Raw genomic sequence first — 19,061 nt, forward strand, 5'->3', positions numbered from 1 at the left:
CGGCAATACAGAACTTGTATGGTATTAAACCAAAACAAAAACCCACTTTTAACGTTTCCACAACATAAACAACAACAACAACAACAACAACAACAACGAAATCATCCCCACTATCTACATCAACCCCTAAAAATGTACCTCGTCTTCCAAAAGATAACAACAAATTTCCATTCTTATGTAGTTTACAAACAATAGATAAATTTCTAATAGTTTAAACACATTTATACATCTTTTATAAAAAGTGAGTTTGGTTAATTGAAATAGGTAAAAATTCATATCCAAAACCTTATTTAATTACTGGGTGGTTTCCACTTTTACCAAAAGATTTTGAAGATCTCTCAGGGTTAGGTAGCGCTTTCGCGAAAAAACGAGGGGTAGACAGAGATTCGCTTCTTCCTCTCTCTTATTCTATGGTTCACACTTGAGTACTGTTAAAATGTAGTGTCTCTGGTTGTGATGGGACACAGAATCAATGAAACTATTAAATTTGTCGCAACCCTTCGATACTTCATTGTTCCTTCAGGCGCAGAATTTGTGTCTGTTGAACACATGCGTCACGCACGTGGATGAACAAAAACACATTTTTACAACCGCCACACCAAACTTCGAGTTTTACAAGATCCTTTTGAAACTGAGGCTGATCACATTGTGGAAATCCTCAGTTTGAAATGCGACATGTAAAACTCAAAGTTTCATGTGTCGGGTGTAAAACTGTGTTTTTGTTCATCAAATATATTTGATATTAGAATTGTCTTTTACCGAATGGGTTTGAATTTCCCTCCAAGCGATACAACTAGCGCTTACGTGACATTATCAGTAACTAGAATGTACAATTTGTGGTAGGGACGACAGAATTGCCAATCTACAGCCACTACAAATATCTCTATAATCTATGGGCAGTACTAATTAAAGAATTGAAATGAATTGGATATATTTATTGGGTATCAAAACAAAGCATTATTCTTGATACCCTGATTTTGGACCAGTTTCACAACTTCACAAATTTAATTTAAATGAATAATTAGCAGATTTTAAAAACTTCCAGAGCTTCTAACCTATATTTGTAGACACTCAATTCTGACAAATTTCTTACTAAAAATAACTATTAGTAATTGGTATTGTTATTTATCGAATACCGTGTGTAAATAGACCTTTGTAAAAACCGCAAACTGTATCTTTAGTGTCCGTATACCGATAGTATTATCCAATGCTTTTGATATAAACTCAACATTTTCAAATAAGTTGATAGTAGGAGAAGACTTGCCTTAATGTATTTGTGCACATTTTATATTAATATTTTTTCAAGTAATAAATAGACGTATATAAACAAAATAACAAGATTTTTTATTAATTTCAACATAAAAAACATTACTTTTATCACTGCAAGACGTAAGGTCTAATTTGCTGCGTAACACGGTATGGAGACGGTCCTCTGCTTAAGTCTCCCGCAGGAAAAAGGTTAACTGCAACACCATTCGTAAGCGTTTCGGAACATTTTTTCCCAGGGGCTTTTCTGGAAGTGTTGCCAACTTGGCGGCATGTATGGCCACAAATACGATTGGTCACAACGTTCAGGATGTGGCATCATGGCCAAATGGCGGCCACCTTTTGAGCAGATCCCTGCAGTACCGGCAATGCTGCCGTTGGGGTTCATTGGATACGTTTCAGTGGGATTCCCCTCGTCGTCTGTGAATCGCAAACAGACGCAATGATTCTTAACCAAATCATCATAAACCGACGAATTTTTGAAAGTAAACTGGCCTTCACCGTGTGCGGACCACACACCAAAGACAGACTGGTGCATATCTTTCAACATAATGGCGGGGGATTTTTCGATTCGGATTGTACTCCACCGACATTCGAATCGTTCGGAAACGTTGTGTTTAAGGACAATGTTCGGAGTGTTGTCAGCACTGAGTTCACCAACCCACCCTATCATGGCCATAAGTTGGCAACCGTTGCACACACCAAGACTGAAAGTATCAGACCGGGCGTAGAACCGGTCAAATTGCTCCTTAACTGTTTTATTGAAGAGGATACTTCCAGCCCAGCCTTTAGCCGAGCCCAAAACATCTAAAAAAATTATTAAATTTCATCTAGGGAATTTTGTCGCTATAAATTGCCATACCGGCATAACTAAAACCTCCGGGGAATACAATCCCGCGGAATTGGGCCAAATCCACCTTTCCGCTAAGTAAATCTTGCATCGTTACATCCCAAACTTTGAATCCCACTCGAACTAGAGCCGCTGCCATCTCTCGATCGCCATTTGTACCTTCCTCTCTTAAGACAGCGACTTTCACAAGTGTCGACTTTTTAAGGACAGATTTTGCGTCCGGGTCAAAAGTTAGTTTATACACAGGGCGTTTTCGTGATGTTAGCGAGTTGTATTCAGAGTCGGCACACGATTTGGTCGTTTGTTAAAGCTCCAATCTGTAGCTAGTCTCCTCCCACATGCGCATGAGTGGCAACACTGTGCTTTCGATACATGCGTTGTTGACTGAAATTCTGATTTTCGAATCGATTCCGCAACCGATACTTTTGCCGATTGTGTAGACTGGTACTGTATGTTTCTGGAAGAAAAAATGTCCATTGTAATTTAAAATCACAGTATGCTTTGATAATTTTTTACTTTTATAGCAACTAAGATTATTATAATCAAACTGAAGAACACAAAATAAAATTTCGATTTGACAAATAATAGTTCTAGTTGAAAGTTTTTTAGTTACTGAACTATTCCGTTATTATGCACTGTCACGGGGATTATTACGTGTAACAGAAAACTTGTACTAGTGATCACGTCGCATTTTTCGGAATTATTTTTTCAATAATGTTGATAATAAAAAATATGTTTAAAAAAACCTTTTATTTAAAAAATGTACTAAAAAGTAAAAAATATTGTTTTTCAATCACAGGAGAATATTTTTTCTTACAGGTTAACATTCTAAAATTTCTAAAAGCTATGGGAGTTGTCCACTGAACAAAGTAATCCTGTAATGCCGTAGTATTATTAAAAACCATTATATTTTTAAATATTTTTTATTAATACATTTTTTAGAAATTTTGCTTGTTAATTTCTTACATTAAATGAAGTCATTTTAAAAGTATGTGGTGGTAAATAACTTTGGCTTTGTTTATGAGGTTTTAATTTTTTCATAAGACCCGTGTGTTTTATTGATGTCATAAGACGTCTCTTAGTAATGGTATTATGACCTAATAATAGACTAGCTGTGAATAAAACATTTAAAGCCACCCACACAATACTAAGCACGGGCTATGGTGACGACAGAATCTAGTATAAGTGAAGGGAAAGAAATAATTGCCCCGTGTCATCCCATGTTGTTTAATTCTTTTATTTCATCAAATTTCTGATAAATCCAGAGAGGTTCTTAATTTTTAAGCAAACCAACGTATTTTGTATATTGTGTAAGATGCGGTATATACCAATCGAAAATCTCTTTAAACCCAACCTAACTTTAACACCAATAAGCGACATTTGTTTATAACAAATGATTAGGTATTAATATATTTCTATATTAAGTCAGTGAACTGTGAACTGTCGGTATGCAGGGTATGCACAAATCGAGAACCTATTTGTAAACATAACCTAAAACTTCAAAACCTCATTTACCCCCTTTAGGGGGTATTTAACTACATAGGGTTGCATTGTCACGCAGATTAAATCAGTGTACAAAATTTCAAAACATTGAGACAACAGGAACCCTTTTAAATTTGGGTGATGTGAATTTTTAAATTTCTTTAAAAAGTTTTAAAATTTATATTGTAAGCTTCAGAATAGCCTCTGAAGATACAACAAAAAGCAAAGGTGGTAAAGCATAACAGTTTATGTTGCATTGGTTAAGGTCCCTTCCCGTATCAATCATTCTTACTTTTCGAAAATTTAAAAAAATCAAAAGTTAAAGTACGCAAGTGCGTTCAAACAGTCTTTAGATCAACTCTTGTAGTAAAATTTTGAACGTACTAATTTCTTACGACAACTACATACGAAAATACTGGCGTTGGAAAAAATCGCAAGTAGAGCGTTTCACATTTCAACAAAATAAAATGATAATCTATCAAAGAAAATAAACATCTGTTAATATAAATTCCACAGCAAGAGTTGATCTAAATACTTTCTCAATATACCGTACAAGTTATTTGAATACGAGCCAAAACGTGTAAAATGGATAATTTTTTTAAGTATTATTTAAAATTTCTGGTATATCATTATAAAAGTATAATTTTTTTCTCAATTAAAAGTTTTACCTGGAAAACATCCATACAATGATTTAAATCAGCCTCCAACACTTCTAAAACCCAGCCCGCTTCCTCATTAAACAAAATCGGTATTGTCTTTCCTTGTTTGTGACCGATTTGGACTTCCATTCCGCTAATTCCAGCGAAAGACATTTCCAATAAACAAACAATCAAGCCACCGTCGCTGACGTCATGTCCGGCTTGAATAGCGCCATCTCTTATCAATTTCTGCGTTGCGATAAATGCATTTTTCAACTCTTCTACATTATCCACATCGGGACTTTCCTTGCCCAACTGTCCAAAAACTTGTGCGACTGCAGCGCCACCTAGTCTATTATACCCATGCGACAAATCAACAAACAACAAATGCCCAACTTTTCCGATCGCTGGTGCTTTCAAATCCGGAGTTACTACTTTCCGGACATCCGGACATGGAGCATAAGTCGAAACGACCAAAGTTCCGGGTGCCTTAACAATGTCTCTACCAACTCTCGCCGCCATACTTAGAGAGTCTTTACCGCCATCTATCGCAATTCCAAGGCCTGACATGATATCGCACATGGCCTTACAAGCATCGTAGAGGGCGGCGCCTTCTCCTGGCAATTTCGCCGCCCACATCCAGTTGCCACTGCATTTGACGTCACGAATGTCACTAATTAGTGCGAAAACAAGATTCGAGAGGGCTTCGGCGACTGTCATACGAGCACCGGCTGCAGTATTCACAAGTCCTTTGGTTGGTTGTTCACCGATAGATGACGCTATACCTTCGTAACCGAAATGAGAAATTGCAGTGACGGCAACATCGGCAAGAGGGGTGTGAAGCGGACCGACGCATTGTTGTTGAGCTATGAGACCGGTAACGCAACGGTCAACTTTATTGGTAAGGTAGCGTTTGCTGGACACTGACGGTAAACGCAGGACGCGCTCCAATGTGCTGTAAATCGAGAGAGCGTCGGGAAGTGTCAGTTCTTTAAGAAGGGGCGTTTTGCGTTCCAGTTTAAACACTTTCTGTGGCATTTCCCCTAAAAAAAATATTATTCAGTGTAGCCAACTTAATTACTTTTTTCCTCCAAATTTAGGTCAATTTTTATACTTTTGAAATAAAGACAGTACCGATCGTCATAAAAATCCCTATATGAATTAAAGTATTTTTTTTTGGACAAACTACAAACTCGTTTGATAAAACTTTAGAGCAAGAGCATAAATTCTTTCAAATAAAACATGAATGTATGTCGCATAACTAGTCTTATAAAACTTGTTTTAATTTCATATTTAGTTTATTTTTATTAACATTACTAACCTAATACGTGCGCCAATTCTAAATTGAACGGAACGACTTTCTGCGATTCGTCCATGGCCAGAACGACTCTTCCGGTTCCGGTCACCTCACCAACAATGTTTATTGGACATCGTTCGCGTTTGCATATGTTTTTCAACAGTTCTAAATTTTCTTTTTCGCACAAGAGGGCGTTGTTTTCTTGGTATTCGGCGCCCCATAGTTCAAGGACGTTGATAGTGGGGTCACCCAATTCAAATTTGTTGGCGTAGATTATACCACCAACTGGTTCAACGAGTTCCTTAAGTACGTTTCCGTTGCCACCAGCGCCTTGATCGTGGATACTGACAATGGGGTTGTCTTTTCCCAATTCGAGACACGCACGCACCACTCGATTCAGTTTCTGTTCCATTTCGGCGTCACCTTGAAAAACACACAGAATCACATACATATTTTTTTCTGCTGTAGAAAGTAGGATTGTTAAATAACAATACGCAGCAATAATAAAACTGTATATGTTTCATGGTTCTAAATAGCTAAATCTGACTAATTTTGAGTCGAGAATAAATAATATGGCCATGAAAACTTTTCATTAGTTCTCTAAAATCTACTTAGTTGTTATTTTAACATTCATATATTTTGGGAACGAAGATACATAGAAATATTACTATTATTTTTCAAAATTTGTTTATTATTCTTCACCTTTTGTATATCTCATATCAGTTTATAGTAGAATTTTGCAAGGTTAAATTGAGATTTTCTGGTGGGTTTTCTTGGCTCAAAATTTGTCGTTGGAATTTAGTTTAACACAGAATTCGTTTCTTATACAAAAACTCTCAATTTGTGCTTTATTTCACTCCAAAAAATTCAAATTCGCTGTTGCAAACTTTTACTATGAATTCACATGGGATATATCTCGTTATAATTCTTTAAAGACTTAACAGTGGGCCTGAAAAACATTTTATCGCAATCGCCTATGAGCATTTTTTATTAGTAAGCATATGTTTAATGCCAAAATTTTAGACAATGTCAGTTCGCCACCAGGTTTGAAAAAGGCTCTAGCAAGTTAATGTCGAATTACTTTAATTCTGAATTAAATTTTAACTTCACTTTTTGTAAACCGATCCGTTATAATTGAAACTTAAGTTAAAAGGTCAAATAGAAAATCAAACTTGAGAATAAGTTCCCCAAGAATCAGCCATTGTAAGATTAATTACCCAAGTAGGTTCTGTATTTTGAACATAAAAACTAATTGGAAATGTTTGTGTTGATTTTTGTCTTTAGCTAGACAATTTAGAGAGCCGTTCCAGGAATAATGCAACCTAACACCGAAATTTGGAAAATAATTTTAGTAATAATCTAATACAGCGTGTTAGGAATAGTTTAGCAAAAATTTAAAGGTAGATAGAGAATGGCAAGACAAATCGATTAAGCAAAATTTATGTAAATCAAAAATGCATAGTTTTCCCAAAAAATCGTTCTGAAATTAAAGTCCCAAATTTTGAGAACCGCTGAACTAGTATTATAAAAATTAGCGCCTATTTTAATATTATTGACTAAACAACAGAAGTAAATTAATTTCTTGGTCGACTACGTTATTCTTCTATCTCAATTTGTTTTGTTGTTAAATTTTACGAAAAAAACACAATTTTTTTGCCAGGACCGAGAATCAAACCTCCCACACAACTGAACATGTTGGACACAATTTTCTCAAACGCCCACGCGCCACCATCACCATTTTGTTTAATGAAAATATTGACTGGTAACAAACTGCCATAAGACAAACAGTGGCTCTCAACAGGTTAATAAAAATTTCCAAAAAAAGTACGCAGTTTTTGCAAAATGATATAAGGATTTTTAACTTGTCTGATCATGACAAATTCACCTCCGAAATATTGCTAAGCCATTCCCTAACACCCTGTATAGTTTCTTGCAAAATACACGGTTCGGTTTACACAGGGTGTATCAAAAATACACGTAATTAATCTTACCACGTGATAAAACTCATCAGGTACAACAACTTTTATATATAACAATTTGCAAACTTTTTATTTATAATTTTCATTGTTTTGTTTATCTATTTATTATTTATTATTATTTAATTCATAACAACAACTTTCACTGTTGTTTTAAATAGTTTAAGGTGTCCGTTTTTTTTACTTAAAATTTGGAAAAGGTAAAAGTGAAACAATTACCCGCTTATGGATACAAACATAAAATTGCCGAACTATTTTCGTTGTAATAGCAACGGACAGTTTAAACGATTTAGAACAACAATGAAGATTGTTGCTATAAATACTAACTAATTATTAAACATTGATCGACTCTTTTGCATAAAAGAAAGGAGAAAAACAGTGAAAATAATGAAAACAAATTTGCAAAATATTAAACAGAAAAGTTGTTGTACTTGATGAGTTTCATTACGTGGTCAAATTAACACACATATTACTAATACATCCTGTATAATGTAGTATTTTAAGCCAAAGGTTTTTGTTATGGATTTAAAATGATAAGGATAATAATTTAAATTAAAATAATTTCTAAAATTTACATATACTGCCTTGTAGGCAAAATACTGTTGACAACTGACGTACTATATCTGTTGGATAATTTTTGAAGGGTATTTTTATAGTTTCTAGTAGTTTAGAAAATGGAAATCGACAAGTAAATTGATTAGTAATATTATATTTTTGTCTTCGTAATTTTTGCTGTCCCGTCCGTTATTGCAAATATACAGGGCTGTTCCGTTTTTATTGTTACAAATTTAAACAGGTGATAAGAACATTCAATTCTAAGACAAAAGTTTTCTATAAACATGTATCGAAAAATATTTCCTAAGGGAGATACACACTTTGAAAGTGGTGCTTCTTGTAGTGGATTTTCTTCAATATATCAGAAACCATTACAGATAAAATTACAAAATTTAGTACAGTTAATAATACTTGTACGCTTTATCGAATTCGAAGATCAAATTAAAAAAAAATAATCAGAGGCGTTTCAAGCTGGGGGGTAATTTGTCTTCCGTCTTCGACAATTTCAGCAAGGAAATACTAAATTTCATAGTTTTTTACATAAAAATGGTTTCTTGTATTGTTTCGATAAAACTCACCGTTCTTGAGTAAAATCTATTTAAAATTTATGTTACAGACCACAAAAAGCATGAAAATCAGGAAGGACGACCAAAACCAAATTGAAATTTTGGTCTTTTGAGGTTAGACTGCATGAATTTGTACGAAAATGATGGCGTTTAGGCACGTACATCTCTAGGGCAGGTTTTGGTCGCGAAAGCCTCTGCTCTCCCTAATTTTCATGCTGTTTATGATCTGTAACATAACGTTTAAATTAATTTTACTTAAAAACGGTGAGTTGTATCGAAACAACACAAGAGACCATTTTTCTGTAAAAAACTATGAAATTTAGGATTTTGTTGCTGAAAGTGTCAAAAAACTTAAACCAAAATAGTTGGAGTATTTTTTACCCTCCACTTCCCCAGTTTGGAACGCCTGTGATTAATAATTTCTACATTCGATCCTCGAATTCGATTAGGCGTATAAAGGTTATCAAACAGTACCAAATTTTGTCATTGTTTCTGAATTATTGAGGAAAATCTACTAAAAGAAGCACCCTTTTGAGGGGTATAGCTTTCTTCCGAAGTATTTTTTGATACTTGTGTTTAGGAAACTCTTACCTTGAAATTAAATGATCTATCACCGTTTTAAATTTGTAACAATAAAAACGGAACACGCTGTATAAATGTTGTTCTTATTTCTTGCGTCGTTAAAGAATACCAAGAATTTTTTATTTCCACTGACTAATTTTGATATAATTAAAGTCTTTAACAATTAACACCTGTTTGAATAAATTTTTTAGTTATTTTCACACAAGATTTTTTGTCCCATCCGTCATGTGTAAATAAAAAGTAAATTGATCAGAAGTCGTTACACTTTTTTTTCAAAAGTTTCAACAAGTTTCATCTTTCACTTTAAAAATAACTGTTGGAATTAGTGCCTTGTAAATTAGCATAATTTTATAACGATTGTTCAACAATAAAAATGTGAAGTTTTTTGTGTCCCGTCCGTTATCGATTTGTATTTTTTGTCCTGCTCGTATTTCAAATTTTACAAATTCGATTCTAATTCTAGGTTGCAAACAGTCTGACTGGTACTAAGAAAAATTCACTTGCCCTGATACTGTTCATAAAAATTAAAATACATTCTAAAAATTTGTGCAGTGTCCCGTTCGTTAAAATGGATTTTTTGAGTCCGAAACATTTACTTTGTTGCCTTGTATAATAATAAAATTAATAACAATTGAACAAGACCACTTGACTTACTAATAATAAAATCTAAATCCCAATGAAATGACTGCAGGAAATAAAATTGTAACTGTAATAAAATAGTATTAGGTTGAAAATATTAACAAACCTCGCTGCACTGCGCCAAAGTCAAGTTCGGCCTTATTGTCCCCTTGGACCTCCACTGAACTAGCGGATCCTCCTCCTACTCCAATTCTATAAACTGGTCCTCCAATCTTAATAATCTGGTGCCCCTTTTTTGGGGGACATTTCTCCGTCATGTTGGCTTCCATTGTCCCGATTCCTCCACTAAACATAATCGGTTTGATCCACTCTTTTCTCTCTCCTGCTGCATCCACCATTCCGAATGACCGTACAAAACCGCTAATCAACGGTTCTCCAAACTTATTTCCGTAATCGGAAGCTCCATTACTAGCTTCGACTAGAATTTCAAGCGGGGGCGCGAAATTGTTCGGATATTCGTACTTGGAGTCTTCCCATGGAAGGTTATAACCGGGTATGTTGAGATTACCGACTGAATAACCGGCTGTACCGGCAATGCAATAACCGCCGCGTCCGACGCACTGAACATCGCGGATTCGGCCACCGGTTCCAGTGATGGCGCCACTGAATGGGGCCACACCGGTGGGAAAATTGTGCGTTTCGGCGGTAAAAATTAGGTGAGATTCGGTGCTGATTTCGCGAAGCTCGCTGGTGGTACCTAAGGTGACGGGGCGAAGGCTGCGATGGACGTAACCTTTCACAGCACTAAAATAATTCAAAAAATTCATAACAATTAAATATTGTTAAAAAACTAGTGCAATTAGGGTGATTCTTTTAGGGAATACATTTGAAGAGCTTTAAAATTTTGTATACGATCCAGATCGACCATTCCGAGTTCAACTAAATTTGGTAAAATGGAATCACTTCACCACAAAATTATGATCTTGATAACCTACCTGCTATTGTCGCTGAACTTGATAACATTATTCGGATTGGAGTGATTCTGTGTATCGACAATCATGTCAATAAGAGAGTCCTTATGTTCCACTCCATCAATAACCATTTTTCCCTTAAAAAACCAATGCCGACTGTGTTCACTGTTCGATTGCGCCAAATCAAACAGCTCAACATTGGTCGGATTTCGTTCCAGCACATTTTTAAACAAATTCGTATAGTATTTCAAATCGGTATCGTCGAAAGCTAAACCTAGGTCATCATTTATTTCTTTAACAGCGACTTCGCCCTCCTTCATCACATCAATCTCCCTAATATCCTCCTTTTTGACCAACTTCTCGTTAAAACTCATCTTGGGAAAACTCTCAGGCGTGTAGCGACATTCAGTCATGCGATCGTACAAAGCCGACGCAATTTCGTCAACTTTGGACACAGTCCCATGGAAGACAAGTTTATACCGTCTCGAGACTTCCACTCGCACCACGTGCGACAGCCCCACATTCCGTGAAATGGAAACAGCATTCGTCGATTCGAAGTGGAGAAACTAAATCTGGGCCCCACTTCCACAATCACACTTGAGTCCCCTTCCGACAAGTGAGGCGTTTCGGACAGATTGTCGGGCTGGAAGGGGTCGCTCAAGAGCCATTTGATCAAAGTCTTGTCATTGGGCAACAAGGGGGCTGTTGTTTCAACGTAGTAGCAAAGCTCGGTTTCCAAATCGAACAATTTCTCATTCTTCTCCTGGAGTTTCAAAAGGAGTTCGGCTTTTTTCGCACTCGTACAACCAGGTTTTTGGTAAAAACGCGAGATGGACTCTTCAGTCAACATAATTACGGGAAAATCACTATTAGAGTTTGATATCCGTCAGCCGAGTGATGTTACTTGCTCCCACCTGCTTTCTTAAAGAGTGAAAAAGACAACGTTTTACGACATTCGACCAAAATTATAAGAATCTTACTGTAATATTTTGCAGCAGGTTTTTGACGTAAGTCATGTGTTGTATGTGATTTTTGTAGGTGGGACTGAAATAAAACTAAAAAATAATAAAACACTTTAATTGAAAGCAATTTTGTTTACCAACACCTAATTAGATCACCCCAATTTAAGATATACATAAAAATGTTGACATATACGCTTCTTCCTTTTTAACCGAATGCCTAAGATATTAATTGATATGTGGGGTGTTCAGTACAATAACGAAATAAGTCCATTGGACAAGTTTTGAGTTATGAGGGTTCAAAGTTGACAAATATTTTGCAAATCTGATTTACGTTGGAAAGACGTGATTTTTAGTTAATGATTAAAAGACAACATAAACTATACAACAACATCGTCAGAAGATTGAAATATGTTACTTAACAAATAAATAAATAAAAGTTAGTGTAATGCAGTACAGAATTTATTTCTTTAATTGTGTTAGCATTGAGACGTGAACATAAGTTTTCTCACATTAAAAGCTCTTTAATTTTTAGTCCATTAAAGTTTTGTTCATCTTATGTTTTATTTGTCTTTTGTTTTCGTTTTTTTGCGTTAGTAAGTATACTTACTAAAGTCAATTTTTTAGTGATCGGAACACTGGGGGTAACAACCTTTTTTTATACTTTCTCCTTCAGAAAGTGGTCATAAATTAATGAAATATTTACAGTAGCCTTTAAGAGTGTATATGTATTTGTATAACCTGGGCATTCATTCTTTTAATAAACAAACGGGATTTATGCACATGTATGATTGATGAAACAACAGGCGGTCGAGGATCTCACAATGTGGCTTCTTGCATTGATAAGCACTTGAAAGAGGAAGTCGTGCATTATAAGCACATTTTATACTCAGATTCATGTACTGGACAAAACAGGAACATATAAATGGCTCTTACATTACTAAAATTAGTTCAAGATCCTGATATGAATGTAGAGACTATTAACTACAAATTTTTGGTATCAGGGCATTCATATTTGCCAAATGATGCCGATTTTGGCATTATTGAAAAAAAACAAGCCGAAGAAACTCAATAATATTCTATAATATTCTGTACTCAAGACTGGATGGATATTGCAAAATTGGCTAAACGCAAACATCCTCAATTTAAAGTCGTTGAAATGAAAAATGAAGAATTTGTTTCAACGACATCATTGAAGAATACTATAACAAATCGGAAGACAACAACCGATGGGAAAAAATTTAGCTGGTTAAACATTAGATGGCTTCGAGTTGAAAAAGTTCGCCATTTTTTTTCAATTCAAAAAAGATTTAAAGAAAAATTCAGAATTTTCCAGTTGACATACAAAAAAAATTACAGGCCGTTCTGTACAGACACTAGCAAATCTGCGAAAAATTCCACTTTATTTAGGAAGAAGACCGGTCACTATTTCAAAAAAACAACATATGCTGGACTTACTTCCATATATTCCTCCAATTTACTATCCATATTTCTTGGTTACATCAGCTACTGAAGACGAAATCAATGACGAACCAATTTATAATTAAGTAATTATTTTGTTATTGTTCTAGTTAATGTTTAATGTCAATATTAAAAACAATGTTTTTAAATCAAAATATGTTTTGATTATAATATACCACTGTTTTAATAAACAGTGAGGAAAAACAGATTGATAAACATCTCTTTCTTACACGGAATAAATGTTCATAAGTTTTCGGTGCTATAACAAAATTGTTTATTAACATCAAAATAAACTACCCTATTATAAAACCAATTATTGCATGTAAAAGAGAAGATTTTATAGTATACGTTCATATATTCTTCTCAATAAGTGCAAAATTGGACTTACTTCGTTATAGCATTGAACACCCCATGTATAACTTCAACATCAAAGATTTTTTTATATGTATAATTTCAACAATGACAGCTTTTTTGTTTAACCCTCTTGGAGTGGAATTTTCAACAAACCTGAAACACGCGTTTTTTATTTTTAGACAAACGCCTAAATACCAATTTTCTTGGTTATAACTAGGTATAACTATAATGAAAATGATTTTTAAATTCAACCCTCTTGGGGGTGGAGTTTCCAAAATTCAGAAACACGTCTATTCTCATTTTTAATCGAAAGATTTTCATACATATAGCCTCAAAAATGACGATTTTTTATGTTTAACCCTTTTTGGGGGTGGAATTCCTAAAAATAATAAAATACTTGTTTCTTTATTTTTCACCAAATGTTCAAATACGAATTTTTACAGATATCAGTTAAAAATGACGGATTTGACCTTGTTTATATACGTTAGAATCTACATACATATACTGGGGAATCTAGTGCAAGAAAAATAGTCTCTAGCTTTATTTAGAGGGAAAATATGAAAATGTAAACACAAAATTTGCGCAATTTTACTTTTTCAAAAATTTTCAGAAAAACATCTTTTTCATAATGAGCGCATTTCCAAATCAAAAAGCGACCAACAGATTTGAATTCAGCAGGAAATTCTACATAAGAACCAGTTTTCAGCAATCGTGTGCAATCGAGTCCGACCCAACTTCTTAAATAAGTGAGATGCCTGCTCTCGGACTATAAATTAGAAATTACGGAGTTCTATACAAATTACAACCCCTGTTCAACCCCCTTGAGGTTAATATATCCAACTAAAAGACGTGTTTCTTCACTTTTCACTGAAAGCCCAAATACCATCTTTAATTAATGTAAATTCAAAAGTTACGGATTTTTATCCAAATTTTATTACGCCATGTAACCCTCTTAGGGGTTGATTTTTCGGAAATCCTGAAACACGTCTTTCTTTTTTTTAACCGAAAGCCCTACTAATATTCAAGAATATAACTTAAATGAACTAAAAAATAACCAAAATGATGGATTTTTATTCAAATTTTAACACCCCATTTAACTCTCTTAAAGGGTGATTTTGCAAAAATCCTTTTTCCTAGTACATCTCCACGTTATAAAAGCTACCTATTGTGAAAATTTCAGGTTTCTATACTTAGCCGTTTAGAGTGTGTGTTGATAGGTCCGTCAGTTAGGAGAAGCAATTTTATTTAAGTGCATGAACAATTTATAACAACTAATTGTGAGAGAAAATGCGACGTTGGCGTTTACATTGTTTTGAAACAGTTAATACTATCTAAAACACTAATCAGTAATGTCAGTTATTTGAAAAATTAACAATGACGTCATTACTCAAAAACGAATGACGTCAGAAATGTCAGAAAGGTCATTATGGAGTTTTAATTGTATTTATAATTTTCGTAATAAAATAATATTGCTCAGATACATTATTTAATTATTTTTGAATAAACAAAATGAATGAGATCTAAAACTAAATTCAAATTTGCCGCCATTATCCGCAGCGCCATCTGAATACACGTTTACATCTAACGGAAAAACCCGACAAGTTCCGAAGATTGTGGATAAAAATTTTACATAAATTTGGTCATCTGAACGTAATCTGTGGTAGTAAATGGCTTATTAAAAATCGAAGAATTTCCAAGCTACGAAATTGAAATGATCGAATTACGAAGCGATTAATGACATGATAGACATGCCATCTAAATGATACACGACACGATATTGAGTTTTGTGAGAAAATATTTAGTATTGGATTAATTGCAAAATGCTAGAAAAGGAAACAGCACCCTTCAAAAAATGATGGTCCATTAGTAGGGTTGCCATACGTCCCGTATATACGGGACTGTCACCGTATTTGAGAATTCCATCCCGTATTTGTCCCGTATTTTAGTGTGCTAGCAAGGAAAAGTATTTTTAAAAGAAACACAAACACAATTTTGTTAACATGTGCAGGTAATGGACATATAGGGGAAATTATTAATAAATAAAAATGTCCATAAAAAGAAGCCTTAAAATTGTTTCGTATTGAGAAATGCCAAACCGTTGTCAAAACTTTCTTACATAGAAAAAAAAACGTAAAATTTGATAGTGTTGAAGAAAAAAATATATTAGTTCGTTCATTTTTCTCTGTGTAAATTTTATATTATTTTGTTTTTTTTTTGTGGTATTAAAATATTCATTTGCATATGGCAACAATTGTGTACACCTCCCTCTGTGTTTCTTGAAATGTCCCGTATCACTACATACGAATTACAAACATGTTGTCGACCTTCTGCACAAATTCAGCCGTATGAATGGCTTCAGACGGCAGAATATGTGCAAAAGAGACGAAGGTTTCGATAGCAGCAGCCACAGAGCTGCTAAGCTGTGCAGCGGCTACCTTCACCTTCATTTTCATGTAAGAGTCTTTGAAATTAAAATACTCCTTCTTTAATTTGGGCAACGATTTAAAAGTTTTTTGTTGGTCAAAATTGAAAACAGATTCAATGTGTTCGAATTTAGCATATTTGTGAGGAGCAAATTGAATTTTGCATTTCAATAATGCATTTCGCGTGTTTTTTAAAAGATGCGGCACGTCAAAAATTGTAACAATCGGCTGATTATTAATGAAGAAATAATATGAACCTTGCCTGGGATGTTGTTTGGCACAAAGCTGATTCAACGCGGAAACATTTGTAGTGCCCTGATCACAAACAGTAGCGACTACCGTTAAACCGATGTTCTGAAGTTGTGAAATTATTTCTTCAATAAGAAACTTTAGATTGTTCGCGCTAACTGTATTTGCCGTAAAGTAATAAGCAATTACTTGTTTCCACTGGAGTCTCAACCCTCGGATCATAAAAACAAGAGCATGGTTGGCTGCTTTGTTAGTGCGACCCAAGGAGCCCATGTCCTCGTAACCACTGATGTACTGTTTAGCTCGTTCATAATGAAATCCTTGACAAACCGACATCTCATCAAACAATAACGAACAGTAACGATCTGCACGTTTCATTTTTGAGACCTGATTTTTCAGGTGTTCCAAAATACCTGGATTAATACCAGTATCGAACTGAATCTTAGCTAAAATGGCTTTCAGTGTGCGGGAAGAGGGTAATTGAAAATGGACTTGCAAATACTTATACAATCTCGGACTTCTCTTGTACAAAGATAAGGCAAAAGCTTTATCCTCGTCTGTCCATCTGCGCGCGGTCGGTTGACAGGAAACATTTCGCAATTGTGAATTAATGAAAGCCTTAGTGACTTCATTCAAATTTTCGGTGATGAACTCGAATTTTCCGGCATCGTACAATTTTTGCAAAGTCTTCATCTTACCCTTTTCCTTTTCTAATGTTTTGCTCAATCTACACAACCTCGACTGAATGTTTCGATGAGCTTTGTACATCAGCTCTTTTCGCGGTGTCAAATCTTTGGAAGAACAGCCAATTTTAGTTAGAATACCGTCTCTACCTTGATTATCCAGAAACGCGAATTTGTTTACATTAAATGAGGTTTCATTATGATTCTCTAAACAGCTGCTGTTCGAAATGGTGGAATCTGAATTGTTTATTACTTCACTACTTTGCGAATGAGAGGAACTGCATAATTCATCATAAGCCAAATTTACAAAAGATGACGTTGAAGGTGATTCAACTGACAAAGAACCAACAACATTTACATTTTCCTCAGACAAAGCAGATGAAGAAGGATCTTCATCTATTTTGCTTTGTTGATCTGGATGTGGCAGATCCTCGAGTAAATGAATGTCAGATGGTTCAGTGGGAACGAGTGGTACTGCTCTGAAATTTAGACGATCTTTCTTCTCATTCACAAAAGCAGATTCGTCAAAATGATCCTCACAAATTCTAAAAAAATCTGAATTTTTGGAACTTATCTTGCAAATGTTCCTCCATTGTTGATGCTGCGTAGGGTCTTTTGGAAACACAAAAAAGTGCTTGTTCACAAAGCCCTCTGGAGTGTTGATGTAGTACCAGTTGTTGCAGCCTGGATACTTGCAGCAGTACTTCTTTCGAGGAACAACATCCATGACTAACGATATGCTGACGGCAAAGACAAAAAACCAACCCGAAGAACACCAATCAAATTACCTAAAAGCAGATATTTAAGTGGAGTGTAGTATCTGTACTTACCAACTTAACTTTGTTAATTTAATTTAAGTCCTGCTCGTCACTTCACCCCATGAGAAAGTTATTCGTCTCTAAAAAAACATCAAAACTGAATTAATACAGTTACAAATCAGTTTTATTTTTACTTACATCCTCTGGAACTCCTTTTCTGACCCTTATTCACGAAAAAACAGAGAAAAACAATTGAAACACAATCTTTAGAAAAATCAAAACGACCGTTAATTTTTCTCAACTTTTCACAATTGCTCTTGCGCAAACGAATCTTATTGGCTGTTTGGGAAAAGAAGCTTGGAGCACGCGCTATACACCCGCTGTTTGACCCCTCTTTCCCCGACCCTAGGAGGTGGCCCACATACTTTCGTGTTTCCACTTATGCAACCCCAGTTTCATACCCGTGGTGGTCATCAGCTTATTACAAACCTTATATAAGTATACTTGTAGGCGCATGCGCACAGTGCAACGCTATAACGGAATTTGGAAAAACTGGTTATAACAGCGCATAATCACGTTAGGTCTTTAGAATACTCTATTTATGAACAAGAATTCTTATTTCTCCTTTGACAAAATTTTGGACAAGGTTATAACAATAAAAATTTTGATAGACTCATGAGACACTTAGTCCCTAGACCATCCCCATAATATCTGAGATATTTAGACTGCTGTACCAAAAAGAACACGGCTCAGGCACTTTACACCTCTTAGAAGAGAGAAAAAATATATGAAATAAAACTGCACTGATATCCAACTTCGATAGGGAAAAAAATTGTTGTTTATTATATAAGTAAAGAAAAGTTGTTCATAATGCCAACTTTTCTTTAATTTCTTTAATACGTTTTCTCATTGAGAAATTTTTGTTTTTCACCGTTAGAATAAAAAAATCACCAAATGGCTACTTTCGTGATCCGACAAAATAGCCTAGCGACAAAACGGCCCATTAATAACCATTGTTATTAATAACATTATTGTTTTAAATGGCGTAAACAAATAAAATAAAAATTAAACAATTGATAAAGATTTGTCTATTCTTAGTCTTATTCCAAATTGTATTCACTGTTTTAACTATTTTTTAATAATTTTCATTTTAGTAACTTTTCATATCTATATACTAATAAAAATATAATTATATCTTTAGAACAGTCCGTTATTTTGTTATTCAACCGTATTAAGACAAATACTGTTGTATAAGTTTTTTGATCAAGCTGAATTAGAGCAAGTCTTGAAAATGAAGAACTTTAGCCACATCATATTTTTTTGAAATCTTTTGAAAGAACGACCACTACTCTTTTTTTGTACCACAGTTCCTTCTTCTCTAATTGTTTTTATCAAATTCTGCAAAATATATT

At 34.6% G+C, this 19,061-nt stretch overlaps 2 protein-coding genes across 3 annotated transcripts in view; one reads left to right on the forward strand and one right to left on the reverse strand.

Moving 5' to 3' along the window:
* The window catches only part of LOC107398920 (uncharacterized), a 302,351-nt gene that overhangs the window by 91,512 nt on the left and 191,778 nt on the right, over positions 1–19,061 (forward strand). The gene's annotated exons all lie outside the window — the stretch shown is intronic.
* On the reverse strand, positions 1,324–12,778 carry LOC658176 (phosphoribosylformylglycinamidine synthase). The gene is given in 8 exon segments (XM_015984442.2): positions 1,324–2,073; positions 2,129–2,573; positions 4,267–5,279; positions 5,558–5,956; positions 9,958–10,595; positions 10,787–11,318; positions 11,321–11,683; positions 11,743–12,778. Coding segments are annotated over 7 exon segments (3,933 nt in total). The 5' UTR covers positions 11,613–11,683; positions 11,743–12,778; the 3' UTR covers positions 1,324–1,459.

This window comes from Tribolium castaneum, chromosome 7 (assembly GCF_031307605.1).
Source record: "Tribolium castaneum strain GA2 chromosome 7, icTriCast1.1, whole genome shotgun sequence".
NCBI lineage: Eukaryota > Metazoa > Arthropoda > Insecta > Coleoptera > Tenebrionidae > Tribolium > Tribolium castaneum.